Source organism: Poecilia latipinna, unplaced genomic scaffold (genome assembly GCF_001443285.1).
Source record: "Poecilia latipinna isolate Pla-1442-1.1 unplaced genomic scaffold, P_latipinna-1.0 Scaffold961, whole genome shotgun sequence".
NCBI lineage: Eukaryota > Metazoa > Chordata > Actinopteri > Cyprinodontiformes > Poeciliidae > Poecilia > Poecilia latipinna.
Window position 1 is genome coordinate 102843 of NW_015113577.1, and position 26338 is coordinate 129180.

Genomic DNA, 26338 nt, shown 5'->3' on the forward strand with positions numbered 1-26338 from the left:
ACTGAGAGAATGTATTATTTTAAGGGAAAAATATGTTTCAAAATTTCATAACGTCAACAAATCCCAAAAAAGTTGGGACAAGGCCATTTTTACCACTGCATGGCATCTCTCCTTCTTACAACACTCAGCAGATGTTTGGGGACAGAGGAGACCAGTTTCTCAAGTTTAGAAATAGGAATGCTCTCCCATTCATGTCTAATACAGGCCTCTAACTGTTCAATCGTCTTGGGCCTTCTTTGTCGCACCTTCCTCTTTATGATGCGCCAAATGTTCTCTATATGTGAGAACATATAGAGAACTGGTCTGCAGGCTGGCCATTTCAGTACCCGGATCCTTCTCCTACGTAGCCATGATGTTGTGATTGCTGCAGAATGTGGTCTGGCATTATCTTGTTGAAAAATGCAGGGTCTTCCCTGAAAGAGATGACGTCTAGATGGGAGTATATGTTGTTCTAGAACCTGAACATAGTTCTCTGCATTAATGGTGTCTTTCCAGACATGCAAGCTGCCCATGCCACAAGCACTCATGCAACCCCATACCATCAGTGATGCAGGCTTCTGAACGGAGCATTGATAACAACTTGGGTTATCCTTGTCCTTTCTGGTCCGAATGACATGGCATCCCAGTCTTCCATAAAGAACTTCAAATCGTGACTCATCTGACCACAGAGCAGTCTTCCATTTTGCCTCACTCCATTTTAAATGACTCCTGGCCCAGTGCAAACGGCTGACCTTGTGGAGCTTGCTTAGAAATGGCTTCCTCTTTGCACTGTAGAGTTTCAGCTGGCAGTGGTCGATGGCACGGTGAATTGTGTTCACTGGCAATGCTTTCTGGAAGTATTCCTGAGCCCATGCTGTTATTTCCTTGACAGTGGCATTCCTGTTTGAGGTGCAGTGACGTTTAAGGGCCCAGAGATCATCAGCCTCCAGTAGAGTTTTACGGCCTTGACCCTTACACACAGAGATTGTTCCAGATTCTCTGAATCTTTTGATGATGTTATGCACGGTTGATGATGATAACTTAAAAGTCTTTGCTATTTTACTCTGGGTAACACCATTCTGGTATTGCTGCACTATCTTTCTGCGCAACAATGGTGGAATTGGTGATCCTCTTACCATCTTGGCTTCAGAGAGACACTGACACTCTAAGAAGCTCTTTTTATACCCAATCATGTTGTCAATTGACCTAATTAGTGTTAATTGGTCTTCCAGCTCTTTGTTATATGTTCAATTTCCTTTTTCCAGCCACTTACTGCTACTTGTCCCAACTTTTTTGGGATTTGTAGACACTATGAAATTTTGAATCAACATATTTTTCCTTTCAAATGTTACATTTTAACATTTTAAATTAAACTTTTGATCTGCCATCTATGTTCTATTACGAATAAAATATTGACATTTGCCATCTCCACATCAATGCATTCAGTTTTTATTCACAATTTGTTTAGTGTCCCAACTTTTTTGGAATCCAGTTTGTAGAAAAATAGCACATATTAAAAACATTAAACCACAATAGAGCCGGGTCCAGGATGGACTTTATTTGGTTGTTGTCACCAAAGTGGGGACCTTTTTTTTTATTATTAAAGATCCTTGTAAAATATGTTGAATTTAAACCGAGTTCATACAGACACTATATAATAAAATGCAGTTGCTGTTAGAAATCTCATCCATGCACTTGGCATTCGTCTTTGGCACCTATGAGGTCACTTGCTTGCTTACTATTGCATTGGTATCGAGCTGAGTACAAACTTTCAGCGCCTTCCAATTAATGGAAAGACAAACTTGAAAAGAAACTCTTGAGGTTTTCTGTCTTTTTAAGACTCCACATTAGGCATGGGCATATTTGTTAAATTTGAACAAGTGGAACGGTATTGATTTGAAAACTGTACTTCTCTTTCTCAGTAAAGGATGTGCAGCATTATGCTTAAGCAAAAATTGCGTCTTTAGAAATTATTCATCTTTAGAATGTAAAAATAAAGACGTCTTGTGTAACAGTCCTAGAATCAAAAACTAAACACACCGGCAGCACAAGTTGCCTAAATCATTCCCGTTCTCTTCTAAGCATTAACCTTTGGTTATATACTTTTACTTTTACCATATATTTGTATTCTTACTACTACAGAAATCTCACACGTTACCCAGTAACATCTGTAATGTTAGGTCTGGTTGCTGCTTTTATTTAGTCATGATTATCCTTTGCTTAGTTAGTATAAAAAACCCATACGTTTTCAGAGAGTGTGATTCTAGCTGGAGAAACACTGACCAGAATTAAAATACATTTTTGAACTCTATCTCGATGTCTAAAATATTTGTAAAACAGTTTTTTTAGAGTAATTAACTGTCATTTTGTGAACCCAATAGTTTCAAGCAATATGAAAAACACATAATATTGACAGCAGGTTGGCATCTCACTATCTTGAGGTTGACTGTTACGTGGCAGACTGGTGTTTTTGCTTTCAATGTGTTTTTCTGATGGCAGGAGTTCAGACACCTGAAGAAGGTGTAAGGACGACGTTCAGCTCTAAAACAGATACAGAACAGAGGCTCCAGTGACCAGCTCTTCACTGGTCTCTGCATAACCATCTTGCTTACAAGTCGACACGACAAACAAAACTCAACTGCAAACATTTAAGACTTTCACATTGTGATGAATCCACAAATGATCATTACGATGGTAGCATGGAAACATTCCAACACTTTCCAAGTCTGTCACGAAGCTTTCTGCCCACAGATGTTTCCCGCGCAGACAAGAAGGAGAGCCGATGTCCGACGCCGGGCTGTGACGGAACGGGTCACGTGACGGGCCTGTACCCCCACCACCGCAGCCTGTCGGGCTGTCCGCACAAAGACAGAGTGCCGCCAGAAAGTGAGTAAATCAGCTACATGTAGCAGTCGGTCTCAGCCAGTGTCCTCCCTGTTCTTTGATGTTCAGCAATCAGCATGTGCTCTGTGCTTGCCGCCATGTCTGGTGCTACGTCGGTGTGTACCTGTTTTATTGTGAGAGGTCGGATGGGTTGCAGCTGCACCAAGCTTCCTCCGGCATTTTGCACGGGGTCGTGGTTTTGTTTTCTGACTGTCTGCTAAGGGTGCCGTCGTTGATGAGGTGGGAAATGAGGTTTTGGTAATTGGCAGGACAGTCGAGGGCTGTCGGTTACAGATTCACTGGCCTGCTTGACACAGCTGCACTGACTGACAGCGACGGAGAGAATAAGATAATCCCACTTCCTCATTGTGAATGGAGTCCTGTTGAGGGTTGTGTGTTTTCTCACTGCATGTCAGCGCATGTCTGAGGGGAAAGAAAGGTTAAACAGTTTGCTCTCCGTTCATTTCTGGAGCTTTTTTTTCCTGTTAATAGAGTCATAATTTTTTCATTTTCTTGAAACTCGAAAATGCTCGCAGACCTTGATAACACTGAGCGTGCTTCAGTCATCCATGGCATAAACCCTGTTCATTTATTTGTGTTCCTCGCTCAATTGAATTCTGTTGAATAGGGCGGCAGTCTCATATCTGTAAGCCACAGATCAAGAGAGGTGGCAATAAACATTAGCCTTGAATGAAAAATGAGTTTTCCCTTTAGAGCATTCAGCGTGCTGATTCAGTCTCTTTCACCCTGCGCACTCATCTAGTCTCGTGTGTATTTTTCATTAACGACGGAATGAAAATTAAGTTAGGATGTGCCATGACCCAGACATAAGTAAAAAAAAAAAAAAAAGTTTTAAAAAAACAGATAATATGAAAGAGCTAGACCACACACAAGTGTGGTTTTTGGCCCCAAACAAACTGCAAAATGACTCAGAGCAGGTATCCTGAACCAGGAGATTTTAAGCAGAACTTGGAAAGGTCATGAATAGACATCCGCTGTCCACCACTACTGTCAGTCTGCCTTTTAGTAAAACTCTGAGCAGGGTCATCAAAACACCTACTTCTTCTGTTCTTCCTCCTACAAATAATAAAAATATATATATACATGTCCAAGTGAATAATTCAAGACTTAGCATTTTCAGTCATCAAGAGGACAATTGAAGGTAAATAGGAGCATATATTACATCTGATAGCCTGAAGGGTTGAGCCTTTCTTACTCTTTCCCATTAAGACATTTTCTGTTATGAATGGAGCATGTATTATTAATTCAGTGACTTTATGTAATTGGGAAATCACAAAGTGCAGTTTGACCATACTTGTGAAAAATGACGATTAAATTAGATCTCAGAGTATTTCTTTCTGACTATTTGCTCATTTTGGGGTTTTTTTTAGTAGAAGAAAACTGCATTTTGTGATGCAGTTGTGATCAAGTGTTTGAAATCTTCATTTTTTTTAAATTCCATCCATCAAAACTAAAAAAAGAAAAAGACTAAAAGGTGATTTTCCCATAACCAATGGGAAAGTGTGTTAATCCTGAATAAAATGTGATTTTTTTATACAAGACAATAAGCAAGTAAACTTTGAGACACAAAATAAAAATCCTAAAACTTAAACCCATATTAGATTACAAATGGACTGGAGGAAGTGAGTTGGAGAATAACAATACATATATTCATGAAAATGAAATTACCATATTTTAACAATATTTTTCACATTTTTTTGTTTACACAAACTCAGTATGAGTCGTCAAAAATGACAAGCACTGTTTGAAACTACCGTTAAGTGTAAAATAACTTATTTAAGGTTTAACTAGTTTGCTACTGGTTGCTTTTTATGATTATTAAATGATCCTAATAACAAAAAGCATTGAAACCACTCCCCTTTTTTGCTTTCCCACAAAAGAAGACTGATTTTATGAATCTTGAATTGCAAATCGGATAATCTGTTTTTAGAAAGTAATTTTTACAGGTTTAGATTTTACATTTTGAACTGGATCTAGCTGGGCCCAGACTCTGTAAAAAAAAAAAAAAAGAACTTCAAAAGCAGATGCTAACTTTTGTTTTATTAGCACATAAACCGGTATTCTTACAGGGCTTACAAATCATTTGTATACTTTGACAAGAAATGCTGTGGCATTTTTATGCTGAAAGATCTTGTAACAGACTGCTACTATCAGAAAAGTAAACTGTCCATGAGTATTGTTTTTCTTATGGAGATGAAGCTTTCAAGCATACATCAAAAACAGCCTAAATATTATTCAAACCATCCTGTGCCACATGTCTTTGGATTCATTATATTATTCACTTTAGGCTTCTCTTCAGAGTAGAGCTTGAATTTTTTGCTACACTTCCTGTCCCCCAACAGAAGGCCAGCGCAAAGTAGGAATATGCATAATGTATTGTCTCGTGCCATGTTGAGAGTTGGGGGTTGCTTTGTCCAATTACCTGCACCAAACACCAATTAGTATTTAGGGGAAGGAGGATGATGTGGGGTTAAAGTTTAAGGGGGCGATAATGATGAAGCTCATGCCGATGGGTTTGGCCCCACACGCCACCAGCATGGAGACTCCTCCTCCTCCTCCCCCAAGCCTGCTGCGCTCTGACGGCTCCTCTCGGACATCCATAGATCATTAATCTAATTGGCTAGTTGCTGAGGTGATGTGAGAGCGTTATGGACTGTTTTAACGGTAAACGGTATTGGAGACTGCACTTTGTGCCCTAACAAGGCATGGATGATACGAAAGCACACAGTCAAGAAGCTGCATTCCCCTCTGTTTGTGTCCCAACATCGATTTTAAGGCTCCCGTTTTGCATGACTGTAAGCTGTTTGCATGCGCCAAAAAAATTTCCTTCTATTCCTGTCTGTCACCGGCTTTGTCCTGTCAAACCCAAATGACATCTTTTTATTCATGAATGTCCCTCATTCCATGAATACTAATTTGAAAGAGCTAGATAAGTGGAAGCAATATGGTGGGAAACCTCGCCTGCCCTTTCAAACTTGTGTTCATTAAAATGAAAAAGAGGTCATTTGGGTTCATTTCTTAATGATGTTTATAATGCCAGGTTCCTCACACACTAATAGCGCTCATGGGTGATTGTAAAGGGCTCCTAACCTTCCCTGTCTTTCACTCCTGTCTCCTGTCTGTGCGAAGTTGTGGCAATGTATGAGAATGTTCTTAAGTGTCCTACGCCTGGCTGCACGGGACGCGGCCATGTCAATAGCAACAGAAACTCTCATAGAAGGTAAGAGCTCATCTTGTGTGAAGCTCGTATTTGTCCCTTTTTTTTTCTCCATTTTCTTTCCTGTGGGATTATTTTTGATCATCCCTCTTTTGAGGTATTCTTTATTTCATCAGTTATTTTTTTGCTTTTTCAATGTTTTTTTTTTTTTTTTTTAGATTTGATTGTAAGTGAATTCATTCTTTTTAACGTTTTGTGTCTGTGTGCGCGTGTGTGGACGCTAGAAATGATCAAAACACTCGAGCTGCTTCACAATCACATAATTTAGCTAAGGCTGGTTTGAATGCAGCAAGTCACACTTCCCACAGCATAAATCATTCCTCAGCCCCAGGAAAAAAAAAAAAAAAAAAAAAAGCCATCTATCAGGTGCAGGTTTGGAGGTAGGAACTGAAATAGCTGCTTGGCGCTGCTGTCAGAGGGGGGGGGGGGGAAAGAAAAAAAAAAAAAAAAAAAAGAGTGTCACCCGCAGCAGATGCTCAGGGATTCGGGCATAGCAGCAGCCATTAGCACCTTGCTGCCACTCAGCCAGGGTGACAGGAGAGGTGCAGACCTGGGAGGACCAAGAACGGGTGACTCCATGCTGAGCTCGGTGACAAACTGCGGCACCACACAGCCGCGCACAGTAAACTTTCACTTCTGCACGAAAGGTCTGCTATAAACCTCCACATACTACTTCACACTTTTTCCACAATCTCATCCGTGCATGTGCTCATCACGGCAGGTTGCGCGCGGAGACAACTGGCTCCGGGCCATTGTCACAAATAATTTTTTTCACACGACACATTTGACAGTCAAGATGGAGAATAATAGAGGTTAAAGATAGCAAAATGAAGTGATAGCAAGAAAATATATCTAAGATTAACTAAATGCATTCCCGTCACACAATGTCTTGCAAAAAGTACTCATGTCCCTTGACCTTCTCCATCGTTTTGGCATGTCACACCCACAAACCCATGTAGACTTTAAGGTTTTTATGCAATAACCCTAAAGAAAGTAGTGTTTTAAACAAAAATCCTTTAAAACATATGAATTTGAATTCAACCTGCTTTACTCTGATAGCACTTAATAAAATCATATAACAAATTATTTTTGAGACTTTTATGTGCATTTAAAATGTCAGCCATTTATCATACTAGTTCCACTTCGACGGTGATCTATTACAAAAATCCAATCCAAACACATTGAAGAGACACAGAACAAGCTCAAGGGGAGTAAATACATTTGCTAGACTCTCTAGAATCTTTCCGGCATGTACATTTATGTTTGGTAAACATCAACTCGACTTGCACATTCGCACCAAAAGAAGACTGGCGTTGCTGCGTTACATATAAATTAAGAAAAATTTAGAAAAAACATTATTTTTGGATTTTGCTGTTCAGCAGGACTCGACAAGTGACTTGTCTCTGGATCCTGACCTCTGAATATCTAGTTCTGTCTGCTAGAAGTCAGTCAAAAGTCATATTTCACCTGACTGCCTCTTGTGGCAAGAAGGAGTATGACGAGTGCAAAAAGAAACACGAAACTCACTTACACACCCACAGATACACATACACAAAAGAGAACTTGCCGTCAGAGCCCATAAAATACACTCTCCCCCAGCCCCCGAATATTCTTACTAATATTAAGAAAACAGATTAAATTGAAAATGAAAGCCTAAGAATTCTTTCTCAAAACATGAACAACAGGCCCAAAGAACAAAAGATTAAAAACACTACTTTTGTTAGACTTACTCAAAGCTTTCTACTTTAAGAACTTGTATTTTTCCTCTCTGGTTTTAGACGAGTCCTCTGCTGTGGAAGCCTTTGATGTTTTATGTGGCATCTTCTCTGGTCAGACACAAAATATCAATTTTAAAAAAAACAGCTACAAATTGAATCGACATAGACAGAAATGCTTGGAATGTTGCATATTTATAATTTTTCTCTTTCTTTTAATATACATATATATTTTTTTTAATTTTGGGACTGTTTTGTAGTTAGCTGATGTTTCATTTTGGCTTAAATAAATGCTGCATGATCTGTCTCTGCTCTGAATGATAAAGCCTTTGTTGGTGCCTCTTTTACATGTCCAGTATTGGTACCCACCTATCACCAGTTATGCTGCTAAAAAGATAATCTTCCACCATGCTATTGGGCCTTGCTTACATAAGTTTGGCCATCAGTTTCAATTCTCAAAATTCTCTCTAATAGTTATTTACTCCAAATATATGAATTACTATGTTGCAGAACAGATTATAATTGTACAAAATATTAATTAGAATAAAATCTTCACCAGTTTTTCTTCTTTATAAAATAGGGTTTGCACAGTATATCCCATATGTGTGGGTTTTTCCTGTCAACTCCTGGTCTTTGAAGGCAACAAGCTGCAGAATGTATATAAAAAATTAAGATTTGTCCATATGGGAGAATCTATTCCGAGAATTATCTTAAGCTGCTCAACCAGAAACATGCAAGCTGTTGCCAACTGCGTTGTTATCAAAAGTGTTAAAAGTGATGAAAATTAATGAGTTTGCATCTTTTATTTCTGCATATTTTAAGCAGAGACTTCCTGAACTGTAGTTAGGTGCTTTCAGTCGATGTTTCAAACTGGCTGACAGGCAGATGCACAGTCAGTCGCTCCGGCAGCTCGACAGACTGGATGACAAGCACTTCTAACAAGCCAAACATTTTATATTATGTTCGCTCTACGTAGAATCTAAATTTCCCTTCTCATTTCAGTCTATCTGGATGCCCGATTGCTGCTGCTGAAAAGTTGGCAAAAGCCCAAGAGAAGCATCAGAGCTGCAATGGCCCAAAGTCCAACCAAGCCTCTGACAGAGTCTTAAGGTAGTATTCACTCAGATCTTTCCTTCTCATGTCCGATTTGAAATTTTCACAAAGCTGTGAAATTTGTTGTGACATGATGCACTGAGATAAACCCAGAAAAAACAAAAACAACAAAAAAAAAAAACCACTCATATCATGTGGGATTTCTTTCTTTCTTTTTCCTCGTACATCCTGTAATTGAGATTTGATGTCTCCCCTTTTTTGTTTCATGTTTAAGTTCTGCTGTCCCCTGAGAATACACCCGAGAGACTGCACGTTCATTTGAACAAAATATGCCTCATTCATCGTCGTTCAGGCCCTGCGTTTTGAATGAGTGTCTTTGATAGACATGAAAATGCTGTGATGAAAAGTCATAAGTAGTTGTGAATTTTTATATCCGTATCAAACAGAATATCAGGCACCGTTTTCTTCCCAAGCCTAAATTGAGGCTGTAAATGCACATCAAATGATGAAATCACATAAAAGAGAAATAAAAGAAATGCTTGATTCAATTTTTTTTTCTTTTATTGCATTTACTTAAAAATACTCAAAGCAGTTTCTTTTTCTTAAAGAAGAGCAGAACAGCCCTGCACCTTCAGTCATTTTTCATCTTCTATCATCCTCCATGTATTAATTTTCCCACAGCCGCCTGCTCGTTCTCTTCCTCCCTCCATTCCACACATTTTTCTTTTTTTTTAACCAAAAACCAGGTTTCTTCTCCTCCCCCCTGGGCAATGTTCAGTGCCTCGGTCCAACTTCCACCCCCTCGTCATTTATTTTCCAGGCCTATGTGCTTTGTCAAACAACTGGACTATCCACAGTATGGTTACAAGAACAATGTCTCCACCAGCACGCCCCGCTCCAACCTGGCCAAGGAACTGGAGAAGTACTCCAAGACCAGCTTCGACTACAGCGCTTTTGATGGCAGCAACAACCACCAAGTGTATGGAAAGCGGGCCATTGCACCCAAAGTTCACGGGCACAGGGACACATCCCCCAAAGGATATGATGGTACTATTTTAAAGCAGCATAAGACTCTTTAAAGAGATTCTCGTAATATGTCCGATTTCTTTCACATATCTATGCAGGGAATTATCTCAGAATAGTTTCTGCTTCTGTCCAAGAAGACTTGCATCTCCCAAAAATTTGAAACTGAACAAAAAAAAAAACTTTTAGGACTTTGCCAAACATCTTTACTTGATCTTAATTTATTTGTGATTGTGAGGTGGTCTTAATCATATCTGTCTGACAGATTTTAGTTTGTACAATTTGATCTGTCACCATAGATACCATTTTTACTTATGATGTTACAAAGTTTCTTGACTAGGTTCGATTCTGTTTCCTCTGTACATGCTTTATTTGATCAATATCATCTCACTTCCATCGTTTTGCAGATGATACTCAGCTCTATCCAGCAAATGTCCCAGATATTATTTGGTTAAAAATATGCAAACGCCTCTATGAGACATGGAAAACTGGATTATCTTCCAAGGCAGGTAGATTTAGGTTTTAAGTAAAAGTTTCTGTGAGAATGACCCAGGACTGGATAGGAAGACCCTTCAAAACCTAACAGAAAATCCAGCCAAGATGTGTTTGTGGATTTTGCCCAGCATTGGATGGATACTGAATGGGCCTGGGCTCATAATGTTGTCCTATATGAGGCCCACCTGGGCACACAATCCATATTGGCAAGATCAACTACGAACCTGATATAGATCTTAGCAGGGTTTCAATTTGCTGTTAAGAATTTGAGTTCTAACTTTCAGTCAAATAGAATGTTGGGTTCTTCTTTTTAACCAGAGATGTTGTGCATCAAACCTACCATGTATTATGGCCAACATGTAACCCAAGCACAGTCCCTTCTGGGAATCATTTTACAGCCCGTTTCCTGCTCATACATGAATTTGACCGCCTTCTTGCAAACAAAAATTTGTTAATTATTGTAGACGTTTTAATTTCTGAAATTCATCTTATTTAGAAATTTTGTTCATATGTTTTGCACCTTTCTGTGAATCATACTTTTATTATATTACACTTGGATTAAAAGTCATTGTGTTTGGTCAAATGTTGCAGGATGGGCAAAAAAAAAAAAAAAGAAGGTTGTTTAATTGTGTGTCCCTGCAGCCAAACGATACTGCAAGAACTCCAGCTCAGCCAGCAGCACCACCAGCACCTACGCCCCCAGCAGCAGCAACAGCAGCCTGAGCTGTGGGGGTGGTGGAAGGGGCGCGGGAGGAGGCGGAGGTGGAGGGGGCAGCAGCGCCAGCAGCACGTGCAGCAAGAGCAGCTTCGACTACAGCCATGACATGGAAGCTGCCCACATGGCGGCGACCGCAATCCTCAACCTTTCCACGCGCTGCCGGGAGATGCCCCACGGCATGGGCGGAAAACCCCAGGACTTATGTTCACAGGTGAGAGCAGAGGGGCGGGGTTTAAATGCACTCAAAAATGTGCTTGTTTAATTAACTACTATAAAAAAAAAAATGACCCTGTAAAAAAGACAACTCTGATATTCTAACCTCCAGCTTTGATTGCAACACACATTCACTGTGGCATCGTTTTGTAAAGCTATTGCGACGTTGCTGCATTTATTTCAGTGATCGGTTGCTACTTTGCCACAATCTTGTAGAAATGACGGGAGAGTCGGATTGCTGTCCCAAAGATCTTCACTGAGGTTAAGATCTTCACTGTGATGGAAAGTCTCTGAGTCTCAAATCTTTATGCTCTCTGGTAAATCGAAGCCTCTTTTTTTCAATTTCAATTTTTCTTTAGACCACTTAAGACCATTGGCTACCCAGGTTTTCAGTCCCACTCCCGGCAAAGCAATGCTTTTAACTTTCACGATTCAACATGCAGTTGAAACCAGAAGTTTACACCAAATATAAAGACACATGGACCTTTTTTCTCGCTGTCTACAGTTAAATAAGACCAAATGTCTCCTGTTTTAGGTCAGTTAGTTACCAAAATTGTCTCTATTTCCTAAATACCACAATAATAAGAGAAGGAATATGTGAGAGATGTATTTTTTTATGTTTGTTCATTTGAATATCCGGCTTATTTATGTTTCGGCTTTGGAAAAGAGTTGCACATCTGGTTTCCGGTTGCTTGAATGTGCTGCGTCCATCTGTTCAAGCCTAAACAGGAATGTCCAATGATCAAACTACTCGGGAAGGAGACAAGTTCCGTGTCCTAGAACAAAAGTCAGTGTTTGGCCATATTGACCATGGACACATTTTGAGGAAAGAGGGAGACACTTGTAAGCCTTCAAGCACCATTTACAACAAATTACTTTGAAACTTCTCTTCTTGAAAGGCTTCCTTTCAAGGGTCACTGCAGCAAATCATTTTTCTCCAACATATTCATTTGAAACTGAGAAATTATTTCCTGAAATCAGTAAATAAATGAGTTTGGTTTTTTTTCATGGATATGGACATGTGTTTCTAATGAATTTCAGTAGTGAAATCATGATGCATTTCCTGATTTGACTCTGAAGCCCATATGACTTCTAAGAGTATTGCCAAGATGTACTGAATAGTTCCTCTGTAATGCTGTGGCCTCCTGCTGCAGGTGCAGAAATATCCACATCCAGATTATCCCTTTCCTTCCTTCATTATGCTAATTCTGGCATAGAAAACTGACAAAGATAAGGAGATTTGAGTTGCATATAACCGCACCAGCGTGCACATGACTTGTGAGCGACCCAGAGCTGTGTCTTACACTCAGGGCTCCGCAAGGCACTTTCTTTATTTTCCGTCTGGGAATCAGATAGGAGCTGGGACGAAGCGCCGTTTGACACGGCGTGAGTCCGGTGTGTCACTTCTGAGGAGATAAGGTGACAGTGCTCCTGTATTATCTGTGCCCAGATGCTAAGCTGGAAAATGGAGGCCAGAGTGGGAGTGCACAGTGGAGGTGTAACGTTGGCTTATGTTGACAGAGGAGACTGCTGGAAAATCAGAGCGAGGGAGTTAAGAATAAAGACTGATAGAAAGAAAGGGGGCACAGGGGGAGAGATTTGTAAATGTCACAGCGAAGGAGGAGAGAACAGAGCAAAACAACAATGAGGACAGGGAAGGAAAACGGCCAAAAGAAGCTTATTTTCAAGACAAAATAAACTCGGCGGGACAAGCTCCGGAGCAGTCAGGGCTGGGTTTTTTTTTTTTTTTTTTTTTGTAGTTTCACCTCATTTCGTTGTGTGCACCCGCAGCCGCCTCCCCCTGCTTTGGGACGAGATGAGCAGGAAACTCTCAGGACAGAATATGAAACTTCAGAGGATTCTGTTTTCCTTCCTCCTCTTTCATCTCAACACCTCACCTCGTGGCTCACGCTGTTCTTTTTCTGAGTCTGAATGAAGCCTTGCACGCACACCTTTTTCTCACCTCGTTTTCTCACCTCGTTCATTTTTTTTTTTTCTACACCCAGTCTATCCGCCTGCTTCTCTCAATCACTTCATTGGATTTGTCGCTGAAGCTCTAAAACGTATTGTGTTTTGAGCAGGATTGTTGTTTCCGCGGGAACCTTTTGTTGCTGGCGACCCCTGTGAGCGTGTCCAGGCCTTCCCACTGACATGCTTCTCTGCTTCGACGTGCCTGTCTGAATTATCTCCTCAGCAGGTCACGAGGTTCAGCAGATGCTTGTTAATGAAGCGCCATTTGAATCAGATGTGTTGAGGCAAAGAAACATCTAAAATATGCAGGGCAGCAGGTCCTGAGAAGCTCTGGCTCAGAGTAAATCAAAGGTGGGAGCGGTCAAGTGAGAGTTGTTTGTGCTTGCTAAAACGTTTGGTTATTCTAATCAGGCAAACTGTTCAGCATCAGTTTGCAATACAAAACTTTGACACACTTATATTTTTTGTTCATTTATTTTGCGAAAATATGTGACTTTTGTCACGAATCGCAATTTTTATACTCAACTTCATCACCAGTCTTGATACAGTTCAGATTGCTCAGAGACCACTGTAACTTAAACAAACAGCCACAGTATATTAGTTTTTACTGGTCCTTCTTACAACTGGTAAAGATGTGCAAAAAGCTTTCACTCGCCAGAATTTCTCTATAACATTTTACATGGTCAGAGTATATAGAAATAAATAAGTTTGACTGCTTCTGACTGAGATGACCATGAAATACAGTCGTAGCATCTGGTGAATCATTTATTTGTTATTTTGGAGATATATTCCACATCTTTCTCCTGCTGAAAGGCTTGTTGTCTTTCAGCAGGTTTTGTGATGCAGGCCACCAGATGTTTGCCTAAGTTGATACTTCAAAGAGCCCATGATGCCACACACTATAATAAGGTTCCCAGGAGAGAAGCAGGGTCACAGCAAAGACTGATAGATTCACTCCTTTTTTCAAACCAAACCCATCTGAAATACTTGCTGCCACAAGAGCCCAAATCAGGTCTTCTCATGTACACATCACACAGATTCAATTAAATGTCTGCTAGGGTTTTGGCACAATCCACATTTACATTTCTGGATGTTATTAGGACTTTGGAATATTTATTTTTTCTTTGTTTCTCCAACAGTAAATTTCCTTTACTATCCTTCTGTGTGGTATGTAGTAGCAATGTCAACTTGGGTCCTTGTCCAGTGTTGTTTCTCACAGTGCTAATTATTGCTCTATATAGATATGGACAAGTTCAGGTCAGAACCTATTTCCCTAATAGCTATTTTCCGACTTATGAATACACCTGTCTCACTTTAATTATATGTTTTCTTATCCTTCCCTGTGGCTAAGAACAATAAAAGATATAATATCTAACTACAGGGGAAAGTTTTAGACACCCTGATGGAGTTCAAAAAATAAAGTAGATGTTAGAAATGCTTCAGTGCATTTTTTTTTTACAACCTGTTTAGAAAAAAAATTGCACATTAATACACTGAAGCTTACACAAAATTCACCCAGCACCAAGCAAATGTAAAGACCATAGTGTTTGATTACAGTGGATTCGCTTTAGTGGGAAACCTCATCCAAACCCCCTTTAGACCACGTCTTTCCAGAAAAGGTCAAGGGTTACCAGAGGCCAAGAGTAGAAAGAGTCAGCTAGTAATGAGAGTGGGGGAATGCAGTGTCCTCTCACATTATCTTTGGTAATTTGATATGAAGGGGTGGGCCATGTTAATTTGACAGTGATACACAGTAAAACAGCTAACAAGAAGAGGCTGACGTACTGCACACATTAATAAAAACAAGATCGGTAACTGCCTCACCCAGTGAGAATCTCTGCAGGAATATGACCTCTGTTCAGCAAAACGTCCTTCCTGTCTTCTCCTTCATTTTATGCTTGTCCTCTGCTTTTATCTCTCTTGTATTCCTGTTTAAGTGTCATTACTTTCCAATTTGACTCTCTAATCTTTACAGACCTGCGCAAAAATGTTGAAAGTTCAATTTGACATCAAGTAGTACTGTGTCTAGCGTCTTGATCTATTCAGCTCACCTTTTAAAGTTCTTGAACAGCATCCAGCACGTTTTTTTTTGTTTTTTCTCTGTTTCAACAGTTATCCCCAGCCTTATTTTTGCACCACATTTATTGCAGTATTCATGTCCAGTTGCAAATCTATCACCCCGTGTATTTGAGTCAGAGTGCATCACAGAGTTTGGCTTTGGACACCAGGAGAATCCACCCTTGGGTACTCTGTCAACTGGAATCAGAATTAGAACGGGCTTTCCTCCTCACAAAACTGGAAAAATGGGGGTGGGGAAAACAAGGAGTAGAGTGGAGATAAGCAGAAGGAGTCGGAGGCAAAGAAGGCACTGTAACATCCAGGAATGCATGCACGAGCATCCCACTGAAGGATGAACCTGAAAGAGACGGCTCTTTTTCTTTAGGTGCGATTGAATGGAGAAGTTTTGAGGAGTCTGTATCTTTTTTTTTTTTTTTTTTTTTTTTTTTTCAGTTTTAATTTTGGACAATGTTTGTACAAATTTTAACGGTGGGGGGAAGCTCATAGCTTTTCTTGATCATTATTTGATCAGAGGCAAATAATGAGGGAATGGCTACCAATTAACCAGACTAAAACGTAAGCTCTTATAAGAGGTCACCGTTTGTTAAAATTATTGCAACATGTGGTTTTCGCTTTTAACTCAATAAATTTTTTGTGTGTGCGTTTTGGCTGCTGAAATATTCTGGCAAGTAATTAAAAGTCCATCAGTTTCCCTTCACTCAAACCAGCAGTTATTGTTCAATCTCATTGGAAAATGTTTTTAGGAGCCCAGACAACTTTTGCAGTAATTAGAATATTACTGCAAAAGTTGTCTGGGCTCCTGACCAGTGGAATGAAGTCCAATGGCTTGTTAGGCAAAGGGCACATTCAGTATTGACCAGGGTCAGAAATTTCAATCTGGAGAGACTCAGACGGAGAGAGGGAAGCAGTTAAAAGGGTTTAATGACAAAAATAACGTGAAAATAAACACAAAGTTCTTTGGCGATCAGGCCCCGGCCAGGGACGTCGCGCCGGACTTCGATAAGCTCGATGAACATTCCTGATGCAGCGAGGGAATGTAAACCCCCCGGGGCCTGTGCTGGTGGCGGCGGTCAGAGGATGATGAGGCTTGAGAGCCGGGAGCTGAAGGTGGAGGTGGGGTGGCGGTGGGTTGATCGGGGCTGGTAAGCGGAGGAGGCTGGGAGTGAAGGTCCTTTTGAACCAGAGCCTGGACGTTGATTGGCTGGAGTGAGGCTTGGACCTGCGTTGATAGGTCCGGGTTGCGGAGAGGGAGGCACTGATTGCAGGGCCAGGAGCCCCAAAAGAGTCTTCCAGCCTGAACTTCAGTCAAGACTCCATATGTGTAAAAATACAGAGGCTTGTTGGTTAAGAAAAAGGCTTATATATTCGTTATAGAGGGGACTAAACTAAAGTGTTTATTTAAAATCAAACAAATGTGTGCAGTTTAGAATAGAAACTTAAGCTGTGGGTAGGGAAAGTGGACGCTTCGCTCTTGTGGACATGGCCCACTTTGTTCCAGAACACCTTAGAGTTCTACCTCTATTTTTGGGTTTCCAGCAGTCTAGTTCGAGTTGCTCCTGCTTCTGCTCATCACTGCTCACAGCCCCACCCCTAACCTTTGTCCCTTGCTCCCCTTGTGATGTCCACTCACATTAGGTTCACACATGCCCAACACACGCACACAGTTCGGACTGCAAAGCGCAGAGCATGGAGGCGTGGAATGGAAGAGAAAGACAGAGAGAGGCATAGAGGAGGGCTTCGCACAGGGATGCAGTCGTCCTTGAGAACTGATGAACCTCCCTTTCTGTTGACCTTCTTATTAGCAAACATTGTTACTCAACATCGCAAGAGTCTGTTGTCGTCTTTTTTTTTTCCTTTTTTTTTTTTGTACAAAGTCTTGAGCCCAAAAAAAGATTAGGGATTTAAGTTACAAGGGAGCTTAAACCACTTTATTCTAATAATAAGTTAGTATTTATAAGATTTTAGAACTTTTCATGTACTTTCATAGGAAAAATCATGCACTGCTTTGCCCATCTAATGATGAACATGTTTGATTGCTAATTGATCAGAACCTCTCTCTGTTTTTTATGTCCTTCTCTTCATCTCTGCTTCCTTATGTTCTATGCATCCTCCTCTCCTTCCCCATAATCATATAATCATCCAACCTGCTTCCACTTCTCCTCACTTAACCTGCACATATAAACGCATAACCTCCCCCACCCCCATACCTATGCATGCCTTCCAGAGCCCCAGTCTAGATGTTGATGAGAACGGTACGTTGGACCTGAGTATGAGCAAGAGTCTGTGCGGCGGCGGCGCAGGGGACTCGGTACTCACCCCGCTAGAGCCCATGTCCCCCCAGAGGCAAGCGGCCCTGCTGGGCTCCCGCTGTTACGGCATGGGTGATGCTGCAGACTGCTGGGACCTTCCTGTAGACTACACCAAGATCAAACACATAGACGAGGATGAGAAAGAGGTAAACAGAGAAAATGTTCAAGGGTGGCTCTGGAAAGTTTGCTTAGCTGTAGTTTTCTAATGCAAACAAACTTTATTAAGCATTTAAAATAGCCTTTATATATATATATATATATATATATATATATATATATATAGTCTTTGTTTGTTCTTTCAACACTGCATTTTCCTCTTACTTTTACTTTCAGTTCATGGTTTGTTGCTGATTGTTTTCACAGAGATCTTTTAGTTATTTATCAAGCCACCTAACTCTGACCTTGGAGAGAAGAAAGACTTCTTCTCTGTATGGCTGTCTACACAACAACCAAATTAGCAAAGAATTAATTCTGTTTTTAATACTTTTTTAAGTGGAAAATAGCAATGTTAACACATAACAGATGTAGAATAACTCTTTACCGAAACGCTGATTTCTAATGAGCTATTGCATAAAGCCGTTATTGTATGCAGTGAATTAGCTAGTGATATTTTTAGTAATCAATTATACTGATAAAGGATTGATTAATCAACAAATTGTCACATTCTTCTGATTTTTAATCTAGCCACTTAAGTCATTTTTTGCATTAGAAATACATTAAAAGATGCAAACAATTCAATTCCCTTGTAAGATAAAAAAAATAATTTATTGGCTAAAATGTAAAAACATGGCATTCTGTTAGTGTGTACTTGATCATCTATGGCAAAAAAAAAAATCTTCTAACATCAAAATGTGAAAAGCTCAGCCCTTTCGATTTGATTGATGTTTTGATAATTTTTTTGTATTTATCATTTAACAACTGGATAGTAAGGTACATTAAGAAGGTATACAGTGTATGACAGTGTCATGATGGGTAGTGGTTGACGTTAGACCCAAAAGCAGAGTTGGAGGCGGCAAATTAGTTTGAAGATTTAATGAATAAAATAGTCCCTTCAATGAAAAATTGAGTATTGTGTTATGCTCATGTGTAACAAAATACTCCCATGCATTTTCTTACTCATGGAAAACCAGGTCAGGAATCAAGAACTAAAAAAATACTCAATCAGGAAATCAGCAAAGGAACTCAAGGAGAACATGGGGTTGTAGCAAGGAAGTGATGGGATCAGGCAAGTAGTGACTGAAAATGAAAAGCCTAAATTCTAAGGAGGTTGAACGCTGAACAAAAAGACCTAGGCTGACGAGCTAATTGATTACAGGTGCAAGTTGAGGAAGCAGACTGAGCAGACAGAGAGAGAAAGTGGCACAGGGGATGAGGGAGAGTACACAGCGGGTCAGGAAATAACACTAAAGAATAACCAGACTAAGGATACATAATAGAACTAAACAAAGACTAACTATAAGAAATAAACATAACTAGAAACAATAAGAAGAAATGAACTAAAGAAAAACAGGAATAAGACAGATCTTACCAAAATAACACAGAAATAAACAAAATCCAAAGCCAAGTTAAGCAACTCCAGATATGACTCAGTGGCATTTTATATTACATTCAATTCATTCTTACCATCAGTTGATATGAATGCTGCATATATCACACATAGCTTAAAATAAATTTGACTTTGCTATTTCGCGCTTTGAAATTGGTCTCTTTAAGAATCTACTACTCTTTCCAACACTCCACCTTCAGGATATTATAAAGGTGCTCCTATTCTTATGAACATGGTTGTTTATGAAAAAAACCCCCACCAGTTTTTCATAAACAACCAGCCAACAAACATACTTTGTGTAAAAGGAACTAAGATTCTCCTGACCCATTCTTGTGCTCAGTCTGAACTTCAACAGAACATGTTTATCCCCTCTAGATGCGTAAATGCATTAGGCTGCTGCAGATTGTCTCATTCACTGTTTGTGTTTTCAAACAGGTCCAAGCAGATCTACCAGAGTAGTGAGTGAATACACACCAGTTCTTTGCGTACTCACTCATACTGGCTAGAGAATGAATTAAATAGTTGCCAATGTACAAAGAAAAGCTAAGACAGAGCTCCAGAAAGCAGAGAGAACTGATCAAGACCTTTTTAAAAATTTAGTAGAATTTTTTTTTTCCTAATTGGAAGTGAAGCATAAAGAAATTCATAATAATTTTGCTAATGATTTTGTATGTTCGGTTTTGTGGACTCTCCTCCTGTTTGGCTCATGATGATGCTCCAGCACAGACAACTTGTCTTCTCAGAAATCTTTGTGACTGAGTGAGGAGACAGAAATGATAACAAGCAGCGGAGGGTAGAATAGAACGGAGCACAAACAGCAAGCAGTTTTGTCACTGATGATAATTATATAGCAGCAGTTGCCGTTCCCGAGACTGAGAGAATATACTGTCTGGTTATCTCCCTGCAGCCATTGATTAAACACAGTCTCCAAGTCAAACATTTGCATTGTTTTCTTGGTCTCTTACCTTCTGGTCTGACTCAATCTTTGCTGCAGAATCGGTAAAAAGTCATAAAAAAAAGGCTTTTATTTTTAAATTTTACATAAACCTAATGGATCTGTCTGTTAACTGATGTCAACATCCCCATGCACAAGAGTCATCTCCCCTGTTTGTTCCGTGCTCCCTGCATGCTGGCTTTCTGTTTTTACATTTCTCTCCTCTCCAAAATGAATTATGCAAAGTAGCACCTTGGGAGGGAGTCGGAATAGCTCATCTCATCAAAGAACCGCTGGAAATCAATGCACCACTGCTGGGTGCGCCTGTCGGAACGCTGATGCGCGTGCGTTTGCAAGTGCACACGCCTGCTTTCCTGTGTGTGAATATTCATAAGAGCGTGTCTGCTGAACCCTTGTCTCTTTGGGAGGGTGTCAGAGTGAGTTTGTAAGTCCCGTTATTGTAGCCTACTTTTTTTGCGTTCCGTGTCCTCTGTCTGCATGCATGCATCAGTCTCATTCCGGTGCCATTAATCGGAGAAACTGGTTTCAGCTGAGCAATTTAGTCTTGATTTGGACTTCTGCCTTTATGGCCATTACTGTACCCACACTGTAAAATATGAAAGAAAGGTAAAATGGATTTGCATCAACTTGCATCGTGCCCTGGTTGCATGCACTGCAGACAAAAGCATAGCCCCACACTGCAAATCCAAACAGCGGTCTGGTCCCACACCACAGTGCCATCTAGTGGCAGGTTGATTCATTACAAGAGGCGACTCCCAGAATACTCCATACCTACACACTAGCACTACAAGCACGGGCATAACCACAAGTGAGGCCTCTCACACCATTCGTTTGGCATTATTTCCTCTCTGCTGTTCCATTTTACTGCACTGTTAGACTGGCTCAATAGTCACACTGGCTCACCAATTTGCATCCACACTGACAAAACTCTGTAGCCTGAAAGTGCATATGATATACGTGGGTGAGGAAAGTAGACAAAGAGGGAAGAAAGGTAACAGAAGGATTCACTGCAGAAAAAGAGCTTTCCTTTTCAGGTAGTTGAATACATACAACCAGAGAAGCACAGATTTTGTGGTGAACATTAGTGAAAACACTTTGTGTGTCTCTCCTCTCTTCAGCCTGATGATCTGGATCCCTTCCACGATCTGCTGGAGGATCGATCCTACACCACAGATGTTAACATGCCAAGCCCCAAGCCCAAGTACGTCCAGTGCAAGGAGAGTAAGAAGGACCTGATAACGTAAGGAGTCCCGTTCTTTTCCCGCCTGACCCCCACTTGCTTTGTTCCACTCATGCTCTGATTTTTTTTTCCCCCACTTCATTTACTGGTGCATCTCAATAGATCAGAATATTATCTAGAAGAAAATTTCTTTCTGTAATTTACTTGGAAAGTAAAGCCTGTATGGTGCATATATTCACTACCTGCTGAGTAAGAGATTTCAGGCTTTTATTTCTGTATTTTTGTTGACGATCATGGATTACAAGTAATGAAAATGTTATGGCCTATAATCTCCACAAGTAAGTTCATTAAATGTCAGTGCTACTGAAGAAGCTGGCTGTTCACACAGTGCTGTATCCAAAAATACAAATAAAATATACAAAAGCAGCTGAACTGATACCACAGTATTTGCTATACAAAGCCTCTCCGAAACCAGAAACAATGTCAGAAGCATCTTAACTGGGTTATAGGGAAAAAGGACTTGACTCAGTGGCCCAACCAAACATCCTTTTTTGAGATTAAAATTGTTTTTTTTTTATTTATTTTTTTTATTTGATTTGGAAATCAAGATCTAAGAGTCTGGAGGGAGAGTGGACAGGCACAGAATCCAAGTTATGGTCCTGTGTGAAGCCTCTACAGCAACTGATGATTTGGAAAGACAGATGGCCTGTACGACCATCTAATACAAAATCTTTGAGCACGCCACGCATTTCTCTGGTGACGAACTTTATGGCGATGCCGATTTTGTTTTCCAGCAGGTCTTTGCACCCGCCCACACTGCTAAAGGTACCAGGCTTTAGTAACCATGGTACTACTCTGCAAAGTCAATCTGTGAGCGATTGAACACGATGAGAGACACCAGACCCAACGGTGTAGAATTATTATTTTTTTAATTATTATTGAATTACAGAAAAAAAATTTACATTTCTATGATATCCCAATTTATTGACATGCACCTATAGTTTCTCCCTTCATTCTGTTCAGTTAACCTCAGTGATCCACTGTTTCTGCTCTCTTCCTGCCCACATTGTGCCGCTGGCTTGCTATATGACTTTTATTTAATGGCTATCTGTGTGAAACATTTCAAGCTGTCAGTATCATTCCACATCAAGACTAGCCCATCTCAGGTAGCACAGACAGTGAAGCTAAACTGGAAACAATGAGAACCATAAAAATAAAAATCCCCCTTTCTTCCTGTGATTTTCACATTTTCCTTTCCTTCCCTTTGGACTTAAAAAAATCTATCTATTTTTCCGGTGGCAGATGTCCCACACCGGGGTGTGATGGAAGTGGTCACTTGACGAGCAATTTCACCTCACATCGAAGGTGTGACTTCCTTTTCTCCTTGTGGATTCTAAGTCTATTTTTCTTTATTGTTTTCAGCTTACCTCGACGATGCTGTCAACCGTCTGTAGGCAGGGCTTCACTGTTTTCTGTTAGCCCTTTGAATATTGAGGTGCAGAAGCAAGACATAAAAAAAAAATAATTAAATATTGAGCAGATGCTTATTTTGGGTAAAGCCCTGGATTAAGTTTTTTCCTCAGTGGGCCACGTTTAAAGCCTTCTAAGCTGATGTTATTTAGTCCTCCAGGCACCTTCTCACAGTCCAGTGCAGAGTGTGCATTTACCATTCAAAAGGTTTGAGCAGAACTGCTGAGTGTTGCAGAGCGAGATGAGTCTGCATGGATCCTGAGACTTGTACAACCTCTCAATTCCCAAGAAAGTTCTGACGTGTTAAATATTGTCATTTTATTTAAAAAAAAAAAAACAGCTTCAATTTGTTTGCTTTTAGATACTCAGAGGGTTAACATTTCTCTTTTTGTTTTCTCTTAATCAACTCTTTGCACTTGCATCATGGCTTCCTTACATTTCCTGGTTGATATTTTACTCATGCATGTGTTTGTCAGAGTGGCTGCAGTGTCTTTTAACCATAGTTGTTCATTTAGAGTAATCTGGTATTCTGCTGCTGTATTTTTCAGTCTCTCAGGTTGTCCTTTGGCTGATAAAAGCATTCGAAGCATGCTAGCCAACAATGCACAAGAACTCAAGTAAGGTTTTAGATGACTAATCGATATTTGTGTGTTTTCTTTGGTTGGTTGATTGCTTGATTGCTTGATTTTCTATTTCCATGCTTATTAATGAAAATACTAATTTAAATTGCATACTTTTTCAGATAAATAAACAAATAAAATAAACACTCAGAATGAAATAAAATTTCAAGAGACAATTTTGGAGTTTGTCTCCACAGGCCTGAGTGATCTTTTTTGTTGTATTGGAAAACTAATTGCTATACTACTGGCAATGTTTTTTTTTTTTTTTTTCGTACAATGTAGTACATGGGATGTCAGGTAAATGATATTATGTATGTATGTATACCATGTGATTATTTCCCTGACTACAAAAGTACTCAAATCGAAGATTGAACTTTTTTTTTTAAATATGTGGTTATGCAACTGCAATTTTAAGAAATTTTCCATATTTTAACAATGAGTGTTGGATAAAATTATTCTTACCACAGGCTGATTTAGATTTAAAATTGTATTCATTTAACCAAGAAATTTATAAAATGGGACATAACAGTAAAATGGAAATGTGTAGGCAGAGGCACCAATTTAAAAAATTGGTCTGTTTTAATTTACATTTAGAGAAAAAAAAAAGGATGTATGCCATTCCCAATAGTTGGAAAGTCATTAATGCTGGGAATACCAGCAATTGTACTGTGTGCACATTCTCGACTAGCTTCTTGTAAGTTTCCCATTTATTTTGATTTATCTCTTACAGTGAGTTACACAACTTAGAGTGACCTCCTTTCCATTATTCTAATTTCTAGCTACGTCAATAGGTTTGTTATCAAATTCAAGTCGGGCCATTCCAAAACATTAATATTATGAGCAATAAAAAGAAATGTGACGATATTATTAAAAGATTACTCTAAGTGCAAATCTGTCAGGGGTTTTAAGAAATTGGCCTGACAGGTTTTTTTTTTTTTTTAATAAGCATCATTACGACACTGCGGATCTGTGTTAGGCCCTGAGCCCTCTATATGTTTTGTGCCCCAGGTGTCCGACACCAGGGTGTGATGGTTCGGGACATATCACTGGTAACTACGCTTCCCACAGAAGGTACAGCAGTCAGTCTGCAGACAAAACCCTTCTCTCTTTCTGACCATTTCAGCCTTGTAACTCCGCCATTTGTCTGCAGTCTTTCAGGGTGTCCGCGGGCCAGGAAAAGTGGGATAAAGATCATCCACAGTAAAGAGAATAAGGAGGACCAGGAGCCCATCAGGTAGCGTGCAGGCACAGATCATAAGTCTTTTGTCCGACCGCTAAACCCCGAGGCTGGAACTTCCTCCTGCCACCATCGCTACTCACCGTCCACTCCCTGTGACATATGACTTTTCATTTCCTGCTTCAAAACGGACTCCATGCGATTCCTAATCAGTCCCACCACATCTCGTGCAGTCCATGCTTATTCTCCTGTTCGACCGCACACATCCCCGTAAGCAGCAATAAATCAGTATTGGTTCTGACAAGACAAATGTACCAAGAGTATAAAGTTTTAACACTGGTATCAAGGTGTAGGAGGAACTTCAGAAGTGCAAGGTTGTAGGAGTTTACAGAGAGGTGGTTCTGTGGTCTCTGGCAAACTCCTGCAGACCCTCGTGTAGGTAAAGAGACGCGCGAGCAGAAGTGGAGATGGAGGCAGAGAGAGATTGATTGACTCTGCCTAAATCCCACAATGGGCTTCTGTGGCCTCATCCCTGCAGCTGCATTGATTTCTCTGGTGGCGCAGAGCACAAACAACACACTCTGTTCATTCGTAAGCTTGTCATTCTGTTGGATTCGGTTTGTCACAGCGAACTCTCTTTGGATGCAGTTTTCATATAAAGATTGGCATCTGGAAATATAACGACAACAATCTAAAACAGACTGCTGCTGAAAGAAAAAGGTTTTGTGGGAATGAAAGCACATGAATATATTTTGGTGAAAGCTGGCCGAAAGATATAAATCAAGAACTCTGGTATAAAATGTCACGCTCTGCTTTACAAACAGCCAACCTTTTAGATGATAAAGGGAAGATCTCTGAGTCTCGCTCCATCCGCTCGCAGGTGTCCGGTCCCAGGTTGTGACGGTCAGGGACACGTGACGGGGAAATATGCATCCCACAGAAGTGCTTCAGGTTGCCCCATCGCAGCCAAGAGACAAAAAGATGGCTACCTGAACGGGATCCAGTTCACATGGAAGTCTGGAAAAACGGAGGGCATGTCCTGCCCGACACCAGGCTGCGACGGCTCGGGACACGTCAGCGGCAGCTTCCTGACACACAGGAGGTAAGTCATAGAGCTGTGGATCAGGTACAGCTGCATGAGCTTTGTTAGATTTAATAAAACAATATTGGATCGTTTTCTTCAGTAAATTCAAATCTGTTTTTGTTTTCAAATGAATCCGTTTACGAGCAATTCTTCATGATATTGCAGCTTTCGGACCGATGTAGTGCTGGATTTATTTTGTTGTCTAATCTTTTATTAATTAATGATTATTTTTTTTATTTTCTTTATCGTTATTGTGCATTTAGCAGAAATAAGTAGCTTAGGTAATCCTGACTGACCTATAAGACAAGCAAATTTGAACTGAAACTCTTTTTATTTAGTGTATGCAAATTCTGGTTTCATCTTTGCAATGCATGAAACAAAGCATGACAGTTTTAATCTTTTTCAATGTCAAGCATAATATGTGATCAAACATTTCCTGTTTTTAGGTCATTTTCCAGATGCAGAATTTTTATATATATATATATATATATATATATATATATATATATATATATATATATATATATATATATATATATATATATATATTTTTTTTTTTTTTTTTTTTCATTCACTGCAAACATAATCATCAAAATTATTGTTTTAAACATTTTCACTCTCTTTATAACC

The 26338-nt window shown here is 39.9% G+C and overlaps 1 protein-coding gene across 5 annotated transcripts in view; it reads left to right on the forward strand.

Moving 5' to 3' along the window:
* The window catches only part of LOC106958095 (myelin transcription factor 1-like protein), a 133927-nt gene that overhangs the window by 101468 nt on the left and 6121 nt on the right, over nucleotides 1–26338 (forward strand). For 3 of the 5 annotated variants that reach the window (XM_015049837.1, XM_015049835.1, XM_015049840.1), the window contains exons 7-18: nucleotides 2731–2865; nucleotides 6013–6103; nucleotides 8818–8925; nucleotides 9689–9915; nucleotides 11029–11315; nucleotides 17592–17822; nucleotides 21296–21417; nucleotides 22660–22722; nucleotides 23376–23444; nucleotides 24456–24518; nucleotides 24598–24681; nucleotides 25505–25726. In XM_015049837.1, coding sequence (XP_014905323.1) covers nucleotides 2731–2865; nucleotides 6013–6103; nucleotides 8818–8925; nucleotides 9689–9915; nucleotides 11029–11315; nucleotides 17592–17822; nucleotides 21296–21417; nucleotides 22660–22722; nucleotides 23376–23444; nucleotides 24456–24518; nucleotides 24598–24681; nucleotides 25505–25726 — 1702 coding nt within the window. The remainder of the gene's footprint in view (nucleotides 1–2730; nucleotides 2866–6012; nucleotides 6104–8817; nucleotides 8926–9688; nucleotides 9916–11028; nucleotides 11316–17591; nucleotides 17823–21295; nucleotides 21418–22659; nucleotides 22723–23375; nucleotides 23445–24455; nucleotides 24519–24597; nucleotides 24682–25504; nucleotides 25727–26338) is intronic. The other 2 variants (XM_015049839.1, XM_015049838.1) reach the window with 2 other exon arrangements.